Source organism: Pongo pygmaeus, chromosome 4, assembly GCF_028885625.2.
Source record: "Pongo pygmaeus isolate AG05252 chromosome 4, NHGRI_mPonPyg2-v2.0_pri, whole genome shotgun sequence".
NCBI lineage: Eukaryota > Metazoa > Chordata > Mammalia > Primates > Hominidae > Pongo > Pongo pygmaeus.
This window is the reverse complement of record NC_072377.2, coordinates 36,019,176-36,033,234: the sequence shown is the minus strand read 5'-3', so window position 1 is coordinate 36,033,234 and position 14,059 is coordinate 36,019,176. Positions and strand designations below refer to the sequence as shown.

The 14,059-nt window shown below is 39.9% G+C and overlaps 1 protein-coding gene across 2 annotated transcripts in view; it reads left to right on the top strand.

The window, feature by feature from the left end:
- The window catches only part of CAPSL (calcyphosine like), a 39,975-nt gene extending 27,092 nt beyond the window's left edge, over positions 1 to 12,883 (top strand). For both annotated transcript variants that reach the window (XM_054487045.1, XM_054487044.1), the window contains exons 3-5: positions 6,604 to 6,781; positions 7,073 to 7,282; positions 12,525 to 12,883. In XM_054487045.1, coding sequence (XP_054343020.1) covers positions 6,604 to 6,781; positions 7,073 to 7,282; positions 12,525 to 12,626 — 490 coding nt within the window. In that variant the 3' untranslated portion in view covers positions 12,627 to 12,883. The remainder of the gene's footprint in view (positions 1 to 6,603; positions 6,782 to 7,072; positions 7,283 to 12,524) is intronic.
- The last annotated feature ends 1,176 nt before the right edge of the window (positions 12,884 to 14,059 follow it).

The window sequence follows — 14,059 nt, the reverse complement described above, 5'->3', positions numbered from 1 at the left end:
TCTGATGGCCAGTGATGGTGAGCATTTTTTTCATGTGTCTTTTGGCTGCATAAATATCTTCTTTTGAGAAGTGTCTGTTTATGTCCTTCGCCCACTTTTTGATGGGGTTGTTTGTTTTTTTCTTGTAAATTTGTTTGAGTTCCTTGTAGATTCTGGATATTAGCCCTTTGTCAGATGAGTAGGTTGAAAAAATTTTATCCCATTTTGTAGGTTGCCTGCTCACTCTGATGGTAGTTTCTTTTGCTGTGCAGAAGCTCTTTAGTTTAATTAGATCCCATTTGTCAGTTTTGGCTTTTGTTGCCATTGCTTTTGGTGTTTTAGACATGAAGTCCTTGCCCATGCCTATGTCCTGAATGGTAGTGCCTAGGTTTTCTTCTAGGGTGTTTATGGTTTTAGGTCTAACATGTAAGTCTTTAATCCATCTTGAATTAATTTTTGTATAAGGTGTAAGGAAGGGATCCAGTTTCAGCTTTCTACATATGGCTAGCCAGTTTTCCCAGCACCATTTATTAAATAGGGAATCCTTTCCCCATTGCTTGTTTTCCTCAGGTTTGTCAAAGATCAGATCGTTGTAGATATGTGGCATTATTTCTGAGGGCTCTGTTCTGTTCCATTGATCTATATCTCTGTTTTGGTACCAGTACCATGCTGTTTTGCTTACTGTAGCCTTGTTGTATAGTTTGAAGTCAGGTAGCGTGATGCTTCCAGCTTTGTTCTTTTGGCTTAGGATTGACTTGGTGATGCAGGCTCTTTTTTGGTTCCATATGAACTTTAAAGTAGTTTTTTCCAATTCTGTGAAGAAAGTCATTGGTAGCTTGATGGGGATGGCATTGAATCTATAAATTACCTTGGGTAGTATGGCCATTTTCATGATATTGATTCTTCCTACCCATGAGTATGGAATGTTCTTCCATTTGTTTTTATCCTCTTTTATTTCCTTGAGCAGTGGTTTGTAGTTCTCCTTGAAGAGGTCCTTCACATCCCTTGTAAGTTGGATTCCTAGGTATTTTATTCTCTTTGAAGCAATTGTGAATGGGAGTTCACTCATGATTTGGCTCTCTGTTTGTCTGTTATTGATGTATAGAATGTTTGTGATTTTTGTACATTGATTTTGTATCCTGAGACTTGGCTGAAGTTGCTTATCAGCTTAAGAAGATTTTGGGCTGAGACAATGGGGTTTTCTAGATATACAATCCTGTCGTCTGCAAACAGGGACAAATTGACTTCCTCTTTTCCTAATTGAATACCCTTTATTTCCTTCTCCTGCCTCACTGCCCTGGCCAGAACTTCCATCATTATATTGAATAGGAGTGGTGAGAGAGGGCATCCCTGTCTTGTGCCAGTTTTCAAAGGGAATGCTTCCAGTTTTTGCCCATTCAGTATGATATTGGCTGTGGGTTTGTCATAGACAGCTCTTATTATTTTGAGATACGTCCCATCAATACCTAATTTCTTGAGAGTTTTTAGCATGAGGGGTTGTTGAATTTTGTCAAAGGCCTTTTCTGCATCTATTGAGATAATCATGTGGTTTTTGTCTTTGGTTCTGTTTATATGCTGGATTATGTTCATTGATTTGCGTATATTGAACCAGCCTTGCATCCCAGGGATGAAGCCCACTTGATCATGGTGGATAAGCTCCTTGAAGTGCTGCTGGGTTCTGTTTGCCAGTATTTTATTGAGGATTTTTGCATCAGTGTTCATCAAGGATATTGGTCTAAAATACTCTTTTTTGGTTGTGTCTCTGCCTGGCTTTGATATCAGTATGATGCTGGCCTCATAAAATGAGTTAAGGAGGATTCCCTCTTTTTCTATTGATTGGAATAGTTTCAAAGGAATGGTACCAGCTCCTCCTTCTACCTCTGGTAGAATTTGGCTGTGAATCCATGTGGTCCTGGACTTTTTTTGGTTGGTAAGCTATTAATTATTGCCTCAATTTCAGAGTCTGTTATTCATCTATTCAGAGATTCAACTTCTTCCTGGTTTAGTCTTGGGAGGGTGTATGTGTTGAGGAATTTATCCATTTCTTCTAGATTTTCTAGTTTATTTGCATAGAGGTGTTTATAGTATTCTCTGTTGGTAGTTTGTATTTCTGTGGGATCAGTGGTGATATCCCCTTTATCATTTTTTATTGCATCTATTTGATTCTTCTCTCTTTTCTTCTTTATTAGTCTTGCTAGAGGTCTATCAATTTTGTTGATATTTTCCAATAACCAGCTCCTGGATTCAATGACTTTTTGAAGGTTTTTTTTTTGTGTCTCTATTTCCTTGAGTTCTGCTCTGATGTTAGTTATTTCTTGCCTTCTGCCAGCTTTTGAATGTGTTTGCTCTTGCTTCTCTAGTTCTTTTAATTGTGACATTAGGGTGTCAATTTTAGATCTTTCCTGCTTTCTCTTGTGGGCATTTAGTGCTATAAATTTCCCTCTACACACTGCTTTGAATGTGTCCCAGAGATTCTGTTATGTTGTGTCTTTGTTCTCGTTGGTTTCAAAGAACATCTTTATTTCTGCCTTCATTTCGTTATGTACCCAGTAGTCATTGAGGAGCAGGTTGTTCAGTTTCCATGTAGTTGAGAGGTTTTGAGTGAGTTTCTTAATCCTGAGTTCTAGTTTGATTGCACTGTGGTCTGAGAGACAGTTTGTTATAATTTCTGTTGTTTTACATTTGCTGAGGAGAGCTTTACTTCCAACTATGTGGTCAGTTTTGGAATAGGTGTGGTGTGGTGCTGAAAATAATGTATATTCTGTTGATTTGGGGTGGAGAGTTCTGTAGATGTCTATTAGGTCCGCTTGCTGCAGAGCTGGGCTCAATTCCTAGATATCTTTGTTAACTTTCTGTCTCGTTGATCTGTCTAATGTTGACAGTGGGGTGTTGAAATCTCCCATTATTATTGTGTGGGAGTCCAATTCTCTTTGTAGGTTTCTAAGGACTTGCTTTATGAATCTGGGTGCTCCTGTATTGGGTGCATATATATTTAGGATAGTTAGCTCTTCTTGTTGAATTGATCCCTTTACCATTATGTAATGGCCTTCTTTGTCTCTTTTGATCTTTGTTGTTTTAAAGTCTGTTTTATGAGAGACTAGGATTGCAACCCCTGCCTTTTTTTGTTTTCCATTTGCTTGATAGATCTTCCTCCATCCCTTTATTTTGAGCCTATGTGTGTCTCTGCATGTGAGATGGGTTTCCTGAATACAGCACACTGATGGGTCTTGACTCTGTCCAATTTGCCAGTCTGTGTCTTTTAATTGGAGCATTTAGCCCATTTACATTTCTGGTTAATATTGTTATGTGTGAATTTGATCCTGTCATTATGATGTTAGCTGGTTATTTTGCTCATTAGTTGATGCAGTTTCTTCCTAGCATCGATGGTCTTTACAATTTGGCATGTTTTTGCAGTGGCTGGTACTGGTTGTTCCTTTCCATGTTTAGTGCTTCCTTCAGGAGCTCTTTTAGGGCAGGCCTGGTGGTGACAAAATCTTTCAGCATTTGCTTGTCTGTAAAGGATTTTATTTCTCCTTCACTTATGAAGCTTAGTTTGGCTGGATATGAAATTCTGGGTTGAAAATTCTTTTCTTTAAGAATGTTGAATATTGGCCCCCACTCTCTTCTGGCTTGTAGAGTTTCTGCCAAGACATCAGCTGTTAGTCTGATGGGCTTCCCTTTGTGGGTAACCTGACCTTTCTCTCTGGCTACCCTTAACATTTTTTCCTTCATTTCCACTTTGGTGAATCTGACAATTATGTGCCTTGGAGTTGCTCTTCTCGAGGAGTATCTTTGTGGCATTCTCTGTATTTCCTGAATTTGAATGTTGGCCTGCCTTGCTAGATTGGGGAAGTTCTCCTGGATAATATCCCGCAGAGTGTTTTCCAACTTGGTTCCATTCTCCCCGTCACTTTCAGGTACACCAATACAACATAGATTTGGTCTTTTCACATAGTCCCATATTTCTTGGAGTCTTTGTTCATTTCTTTTTATTCTTTTTTCTCTAAACTTCTCTTCTCGCTTCATTTCATTCATTTGATCTTCCATCACTGATACCCTTTCTTCCAGTTGATCGAATCGGCTATTGAGGCTTGTGCATTCGTCACGTAGTTCTCGTGCCATAGTTTTCAGCTCCATCAGGTCCTTTAAGCACTTCTGCATTGGTTATTCTAGTTAGCCATTCGTCTAATTTTTTTCAAGGTTTTTAACTTCTTTGCCATGGGTGCAAACTTCCTCCTTTAGCTCGAGTAGTTTGATCATCTGAAGACTTCTTCTGTCACCTCGTTAAAGTCATTCTCCATCTAGCTTTGTTCCGTTGCTGGTGAGGAACTGCGTTCTTTTGGAGGAGGAGAGGCGCTCTGATTTTTAGAGTTTCCAGTTTTTCTGCTCTGTTTTTTTCCCATCTTTGTGGTTTATCTACCTTTGGTCTTTGATGATGGTGACATACAGATGGGGTTTTGGTGTGGATGTCCTATCTGTTTGTTAGTTTTCCTTCTAACAGTCAGGACCCTCAGCTGCAGGTCTGTTGGAGTTTGCTGGAAGTCCACTCCAGACCCTGTTTGCCTGGGTATCAGCAGCGGAGGCTGCAGAACAGCGGATATTGGTGAACTGCAAATGTTGCTGCCTGATCGTTCCTCTGGAAGTTTTGTCTCAGAGGAGTACCCAGCTGTGTGAGGTGTCAGTCTGCCCCTACTGGGGGGTGCCTCCAAGTTAGGCTACTTGGGGGTCAGGGACCCACTTGAGGAGGCAGTCTGTCCATTCTCAGATCTCAAGCTGCGTGCTGGGAGAACCATTACTCTCTTCAAAATTGTCAGACAGGGACATTTAAATCTGCAGAGGTTTCTGCTGCCTTTTGTTTGGCTATGCCCTGCCCTGAGAGGTAGAGTCTACAGAGGCAGGCAGGCCTCCTTGAGCTGCGGTGGGCTCCACCCAGTTCGAGCTTCCTGGCCACTTTGTTTACCTACTCAAGCCTCAGCAATGGCGGGCACCCCTCCCCCAGCCTCACTGCCATCTTGCAGTTTGATCTCAGACTGCTGTGCTGGTAATGAGCAAGGCTCCATGGGTGTCGGACCCTCTGAGCCAGGCACGGGATATAATCTCCTGGTGCGCCGTTTGCTATGACCATTGGAAAAGCGCAGTATTAGGGTGGGAGTGACCCGATTTTCCAGGTGCCGTCTGTCACCCCTTTCTTTGACTAGGAAAGGGAATTCCCTGACCCCTTGCGCTTCCTGGGTGAGGCGATGTGTTGCCCTGCTTCAGCTCATGCTTGGTGCACTGCACCCACTGTTCTGCACCCACTGTCCGACATTCCCCAGTAAGATGATCCTGGTACCTCAGTTGGAAATGCAGAAATCACCATTCTTCTGCGTTGCTCACACTGGGAGCTGTAGACTGGAGCTGTTCCTATTCTGCCATCTTGGTTCCACCCCCTTATTTTTTAAATAGACTACTTTAAAAACCAGTGTCAGCACATTATTATTAACTAAGACCCATAATTTATTTATACTTCCTTAGTTTTTACCTAGTGTCCTTTTCTGTTTCAATATCTCATCCAGAACTCTGCTTTACATTTACTTGCAATGTTTCCTTAGGATCCTGTTGGTTATGACAGTTTCTCAGACTTTCCCGGTTTTTGATGAATGTGACAGGTCAAGTATTTTGTAGGATGCCCACCTATTGGAATTGCTCTGATTTTTTTCTTCATGACTAAACGGGGCTTATTGTTTTTAGGGACCACAGACGTAAAGCACCATTTTTATCACATTGTTCCAAGGATATGTATGATTAACATGATTTATTACTGTTGATGTTGAAACTGATCACCTGATTGAGGTAGTATTTGTCAGACTTCTCCATTGTAAAGTTGCTTCCCTTTTCCCTTTTCCATATTGTACTTTTTGGAAGGAAACCTCTTTGTAGAGCCCACACTTAGAGAGTGGGGAGTATGTGTTCCCTCCTTGAGGGCAGAATGTATCCGTAACTTATTTGGAAATTTTCTGCAAGAGAAATTTGTCATTTTCCTCACATTTATTTACTCTATCATTTATTTAAATCAATATGGATGTAGGGATTTCTTTTTTATATTTTGGGGTATAATCCAACATTGTTTTATTGGTTTAATTGTTCCAGCCTTGATCTTGAGAGCTCTTTAAGTTGGCTCCTATATCCCTAACATAGCCCCATCACACTGATTTTCTGACTTCCTAAATCATTTTTTTAAAATCCATATGCATTAAGGTTTACACCTTGCTCTGTAAAGTGTTATGGGTTTTAGCAAATGCATCATGTCATGTATCACCATCATAGTATTATAAAGGATAGTTTCATTGACCTAAAAATCCCATGTTTCACCAATTCAACTCTTTCTTTTACCTTTCATCTTTTTACTGTCTCCACAGTTTTGTCCTTTGCAGAATGTCATGTAATTAGAATTATACTTTGTGTGTGTGTGTGTGTGTGTGGTGGGAAGAGGCTCTCCAGTTTTAGAAGGGAGGGTGCAGAGAAGAATTTAAGACTTTTGTATTTTAATTTGACAAAACCTTGAGTGTGGATTTTTTTTTAATCTTTACACTTACCCCTGTTATTTGTACATTTCTTCTGAATTTTTGTGTGTATTTTCTTCAGAGTGTTTAGAATTATGGATGATGATAATAATCGAACCCTTGATTTTAAAGAATTTATGAAAGGGTTAAATGATTATGCTGTGGTCATGGAAAAAGAAGAGGTGGAAGAGCTTTTCCGGAGGTTTGATAAAGATGGAAATGGAACAATAGATTTCAATGAATTTCTTCTCACATTAAGAGTAAGTGGCCCCATTAATCAGCGTATCTGCTGAGTTTGGCTTTCACGTGGTTTGGGTTGGCTACCTTGAGGTTTTGTTTTTACAAGTTGTTAGTACACTGTGGGGAGTGGGATGAGCAGAAGACTGTGAACAGACTTAGGAACTTTTTGGAGCAATCGTAGTGCCTATTACATAATAGCACACAAATATTATTTCACATCATTGAGTGGAATGAGATATTTTATCACATAGGATACCAAAAAAGCTCATTTGCTTATGTATGTCTCTGTATGTATTCTTCTATTCTTGTAGCCTCCAATGTCCAGAGCCAGAAAAGAGGTAATCATGCAAGCTTTTAGAAAGTTAGACAAGACTGGAGATGGTGTTATAACAATCGAAGACCTTCGTGAAGTATATAATGCAAAACACCACCCAAAGTACCAGAATGGGGAATGGAGTGAGGAACAAGTATTTAGGAAATTTCTGGATAACTTTGATTCACCCTATGACAAAGATGGATTGGTAAGTAAAAGAGCCTATGGGGAATTTCTTCAATTCAAAATTGTAAATGGGAAATAGGTCCAAACCCTTAAAAATGTTAACACATTGATACCATATTTGTTGTAAATAGAAGTTAACTATTTCCCTAGGAACCACCTAGAAACTTCTCCATTGCCAGGGGAGACCTCCATGTTACTTTAGTTGAAACCTAATGTATGTTTGTGCACGCACACACTCATAGATATATATTGAAATATATTGGTAGGGGATCCACATAAGTGATGACCTGTCATCTGGGGAATGTGATGTTCTGATTAAACATGCCATTTTATGGTTATTATATTTACCATACTCTGCTAGTTGCATTCCAATGAACTGACTATAATAAAATATATTTAACTTTGAAATGAAATCATAATTTAATTTTGGGGAACAGATTTACAAGGCCTTTCAGGATGTTTTAGTGCCTTCACACTCATCCTCATTTGTCATCACACTTTGCTATGTGGAAATGCCATTTAAAGGTAGTTTTTGGTAAAGGGAATGTCAAATAACAGAATTTACTCTGATTTATTCTTTAGTGTGCGTTGAGATTAACTTGCATTTCTAAACTGCACTGAATTTGAAAACAAAATCAACCAGCCCATCTCCATTAACTTTTATCTTCAAGTTACAAATGCACAGCTTGGTAGGGTAAGGAATTATATAGCTCCATGACTGTGTCTAGGATGAGATGAAAATGTCATTTGTCCTTTATCAACAGCCCTAAATGGACTTTTTAGAAAAAACAAAAACAAAAAAACCCAGAGCCAGTTCTGTTCTTAGGTGACCTAAGGGTTTTGGTGATAAGGAAAGGGGGTTGTCCCTTGAGTAACAGTCAGCAGCAGCACAGCCCCAGGGTTCATTGTCTCTTAAGCCCTTTACAGCACAGGAAAAGATAAGTGGCCCAGTGGACAAGAAGAGAGTGGTTAAGGGAAGAAGAAATAAACCTTTGTATTCTGAAAGGAATGTCCTCCAACTCTTTAAATGAAAGTTCATGATGAGTCTCATTAGCAAGGGGTGGGGGATAGGAAGGTGACCTTTCTGTTCTTCCTGCTGACATTTCCCTGTCAGGGGTGGAGACATACCCTCTATTTCAGGCTGAGGATTGTGGAGGCAGGTTTACAAAAGGGCCGAAATTCAATATGGCAACCAAAATCTTAGGGACAGAAATAAAAACTATATGTTTTCTTCCAGTATTGCTGGCCTTGATCACTGAGATGTCAGTGGAAAAATAGCCAACTGCCATTTCCCCAAATTAGCCCACCCCTGTGTGGATCCCAGAGTGTGTCTGCTTCCTCTCTGCAGGTGGTTCCTCCTCATTGCCAGGGGAAACCTCAGCTACCCTTTTCTCTAACAAAAGTCAAAATAGCCAGTTGTGATTCGGCTGATTCAAGTCTGCACACCACCCCTTTTGATATTTATCTTAAGAAGCCACATTAAGCTCTCAAAAGCTCATAAAGGTTATTGAGGTTTTTAGCAGTTATAGCACTTGATGTCATCTGCATGTTACAGACCCTGTATTGATACCCAACTCTGGCTGTCCATAATCATCATCAGGGAGGATTTATTAGTAATGTAGATTGCTAGCTGCACTGCAGAATCACAGAATCTGATTTTTTGGAGGGTGGAGTCCAAGGCTTCACATTTTAATGTGTACCAGATGACTCTTATACTCAGGCGTATTTGTGATCCTTAGCTCTAAAAGATTCAGAAATGACTGTTTTAAAATTACTAAATATAATATGCACATGATCCCATTTAGCATAATAATGAATCTGGGCAACATTTTTTGAGCACATATCAACTGGTCATTTGCTAAGGGCTTACCAGGGATATCTCATTTAATAGACATAATAAAAGTGTTTCTGAAAAGTGATGTGTGATTCAAACTTTCGCACACGGAATTGTATTTTAAATGCACAATAAATTGTTGATGTAGAGGAACTCCATGGTAAATTCTTTTATGAGAAGAATAATTAGCTTCTAATTTACCTCTTGCAAATTGCACTGTTTTGCATATTAAGATTTCTTGTGGTGAAGCATAGCTGTACTTGAAGCCAGTGTGCTCATTTATGGTTAAAAACATCCCATATAAGACAAAATTTAAAATAATGCAAAAAATTTAGCATAGCTCCTAGCTAAGGATAATGTTCAAACTTGATAATCTAGGTTAAACTCTCAAATGCCCATAAAGGTTGCTGGAGTTTCAGCAGTCACGGAATTTGATGTCATAAATCTTGCACTAATACCCCACTGGACTCTCATATCAGCCAGAAGCCATTTGGATGGAGGTGTGAAGCAATCAGATAACCTGTGAAACACACTTTCCTTACCCCTTTTCTATCACTAAACCCCACCACAATTTGGTGAGACATTTACTTCTTATTCTTTAATATCTAAGTTTTGAATTCTTCATGTGTATATATGACTTTATCATCACTATATTTTAAAAAAGCCTCTTAGGACTTTAGACCTTCAGGGAATATCAGTCTATTGCCTCATCCATCTCATAAAAAAATTTTAAATAATTAAAAATATTTTAGGTATATTACTGAGTGTATGTATTAATACTAACCTAGATTTGTTTTAGGATTTTTCTGATGACTTTGGAGCTGAGAAAAAGGGCTTGTATTGTGACTTCCATTACCCCCATCTGGGACCTTTCCCTGTGTATGTGATATATATCTTGTCACATAAAGGTAGCCTAGTCAAGAGGCCTGCTAAAAGTAGGTGTGCCCAGTCTCTCATTTTTTCTAATGTCAATTAAAATGAATAAGGATAGTGATTATTGCTAACCAACAATTTACTATGATGAGGGCAAATTTACAGGAGATCAGAGAATTTGCGATTCAGGCCATTCCCAATATAAGTTGAGTCTCAGAAAACAAGCAAACACCTAGCTAAGAGTAACTGATGGCTTTTTCCCAAATGATCAAATACGTTAGCCCTGACTTCTGGCCTGACATCATCTGACTTCCAAGTGAGGTTTAATGCTTCCTTTATCTTTTGCCCATCTTGGATTCCTTCTCCGTTCTCCAACAGAGCCAACTCAACTCAGATCACCCCATCCCATTGGGGGAGTTTGGGATGGAAGGATGGGGGTGATGATACCAGTCTCAATCATGTATTGGTGTTTCAGTTAGGGTTTGCTTTCAATCGCAAGAAATAGGAAATCTTATTATACACTGGAATACACAAATTAGGTTTTATTTTTTATTCTACTTGATGTTCTCACTTGAGTGGCTTAAAGAGCCTTAAAGTGCTCTTAAAGAGAGCAGAGCTGAGGTCTTTGTGATTTTCCTGGCCTTTCCTTCATGATCTCAAGATGGTTGCCTAACTTCAACCAGCACATCTGAGTTTCAGGCAGCAGGACAAAGGAGGGAGAAGGAGGGAACGAGAAAGGGCTAGAGCCTGCATCAGGAATGCAAAGGCTTCCCTAGAAATTCATGTCAAATTTCCTTTGTATCTTATTGGTGAGAACTCTATTACTTGGCCATCCCAAACTGAAGCTGCAGGGAAGTCTGGGAAAGTAGGTTTTGAGTTTTTCAACTTTTGTGGGAGAGAAAAGCTAGGGACAAGAGTATTACAGTGGATGTGGAGGAAGTCTCACTCAATGGCTGTCATCCCTGGTCAACAAACAAACAACAGAAACAATAACAAACTAAAAATATTAGGAGTTTGATAATTTTTAATTAAAAAATAATTAGCTGTAAAAAATGTTCCTCAAACTGTCACGGTAAAGTGCACGTCAAAATGGCTCAGGGTCTCATGGGTAACTCTTTTACTTTACTTGCTATTTGCTGTAAAATGATCCACTTACTTTGTTGGAGTATTTCACCAGCCTGCAACATTTTTGAGGACTAAGACTTTATCTTAATTATCTTTGATATTCCCAGTTAAATTATTGTAGTGTGCACAACAATTAACAGGGATGTTTAGATTTTTGAGAAGTAAATTCCACAACCGCTTGCTTCAGAGATTCTGATTTAGCAGGTGTGGGGTACAGCCTGGGGACCTAGGCTTATGACAGACACCCCAGGTGGTCCTGATGCAGGTGGTGTGGACCCACACTGATAAACATTTCCCTAGAACCTCACACAACATGAGAAAGATAGAAAGAGGGCAATAATGATGTGTGAAACTTAATGTAATCCCTTAATGAGGGAATTGAAAAGCAGAGGCTGAGGAATCCAAAGGAGGAGAGGAATAAAGAAGTTCAACAAAGGGGGACGCTAATGGTATCCTAATTTTGACAGAGGCTCTATGCATGTATTGTAGATGTGTATTTACAGTTTAACTATGAGCTGAGTTCAAATGCCTTTCTTTCTACTGCCCTTCCTTATGTTTTTAGTGGGAAGGGGTGGTATGAGAGAGAATTATGGATCCAGTGACTTTTTTTTTTCTGGTCACTTATAATTTCAATAGGACCAGTGGGTCAGTCATCTCTTATGATTCTTGGAAGGCATAGGTATGTCCCCAACCGATCATGTCAACCAACATGATTAAATTAGAGTGTACATATTATCTAGACCTGTTAAAAATAAGACTAATAACTGTCTTTTCTTCTTCTCCAAAGGAAAGTAATATAAAATCCCCGCACAGATAAACACATTAGTCAATATTTCAAAGACATGATCATGGATGTAGAGTGGAGAGAAGCCAGGATGGGTGGGAGGCATGAAGCAGGGGAAAGCTTTTTATTCACCCTGGGCCTTGAATGAGTTATTTATGTGTTAGAAAAGCATGCAACCCAAGAGCGTTTAACTAGAAATCTGTTTCTTCACCCACAGGAGAGAACTCCATTTTTGGAAAGGGAAAACATCACTTATCCTGACACAAGGACATGACATGTTGTTTCTGAAGTGTCACAGAAAGACAGAAATAACTACAGTTGCAGAGCACTTCCTTCTTACTTTGAGTTTCAGTCTCCCTTGTCTGAACTGACGGGCTCCCACCCTTAGAGAAAAGATAAAAACCTATGTGTCACTTTCCATTTAGGTTGGCTTAGAAACTTTCAAGACTTTCTTTCTTTCTTCCTAGGTGCTGTTCTCACACCATCCTCAGCTTCACTTGTTCTTTTGTTTTAGATCAGTTCCTCAGCCATGATCACACACACAAAGAAATCCTCTATTTCCCTTCTATTTACAGGTGCACAAGGTGGGTGCCCATTGACAGAGTGAGAAGCAAAGTTTCGTTTTTGTTTCTAACTTTTCCACTGCAGGTGACCCCTGAGGAGTTCATGAACTACTATGCAGGCGTGAGCGCATCCATTGACACTGATGTGTACTTCATCGTCATGATGAGAACCGCCTGGAAGCTTTAAGCCTGTGACCTGGGGACCAGGCCCTGGGACAGCCATGTGGCTCCAAATGACTAAACGTTAGCTCAAAAACCAGAATCATATTTGATTTCACACTCATCCTAATGTTTTTTTCTGTGTCAAAATACTGCATTTTCTGGGGCCAAAAAACAGGCAGAAATAAAAGACATCAAGTAGCCAACTGTGAGTTTGCCTTCCCTAAGACTGTTTCCTTTGTTCTAAAATAGGACTTAAATAAAATGAGCTCTGTAAAGCTCCTAGCACTGTGCTGATACATGCAGGTGTCTAATCAACTTTAGGTTTTATCCCTTGGCCATTAATGAAAGCTTGAGTATTTTAATTAAAACCCTCACCCATGCACCCATAGTTTTTCTTCACCTCCTTTTAGATGACCCATTTCTAGGTGAGATGATAATTTATCTCTTTTTATGACCTATTGTAAGTCTTTAAGTGTTTCAGTCTCATTTGGGGACCAGAAGAAGACCACGTGTTAGCCTCAATTTCTACAAGCAAATCTTGAGTTTCACTGCCTAGGGTTTAGGGAAGCCGCAGTTTGACAAATAGATTCAAAATGATTTATTTAATAGTCATTTTAAAGACTGGTGTGAGAGAGGAGGCTATTTCTTTGAGCAGTAGATCCACGACTGTTCATGGTACTCCTGTGGCTGAAGTTTTGAAACTGGGCTGGGCACTCAGATTTTATCTGGGACATCTTGCCCTGTGTGTGGGCAGGCTATTCCAGAAAGCCTTCACCTGGTGGAATGTTTATCTCTCCCCTCTCTGCTTGCTGCCAATTATGTTGAAATTCCCACCAGCGAGGGCTGGGTGCAGTGGCTCACGCCTGCAATCCCAGCACTTTGGGAGGCTGAGGTGAGTGGATCACTTGAGGTCAGGAGTTCAAGGCCAGCCTGTCCAACGTAGTGAAAACCCTGTCTCTACTAAAAATAAAAAAAAATTAGCTGGGCATGGTGGCACATGCCTGTAATCCCAGCTACTCCAGAGGCTGAGACATGAGAATTGCTTGAACCCGGGAGACAGAGGCTGCAGCGAGCTGAGATCATGGCACTGTACTCCAGCCTAGAGCAAGACTCTGTCTCAAAAAAAAAAAAAACACACAAAAAAAACAAAACAAAAAAACAAACAAAAGTTCCCACCAGCACAAGGAGGTTGGGTGTGACACGGACTAGGATTACAATAATATTCCAAAGCAGGTTTTCCATCTTGATGCTTCATGGCTTAACACCTCCTCCTCCCAGCACTAAGCTTTGGCTTCATATCGTTGATGTGTAGGACTCTGCCCATGAAAGGCTACTAGAAGCAAAGATAACCCAGAGGCTGGAAAATAGATAAGAAAACTACAGCTCTCCTTCTGTGTCTTCTGTATCTGGGGCCAGAGATAAAAGCACAGTGACCAGGTTATGGTGCTGGAGACAATG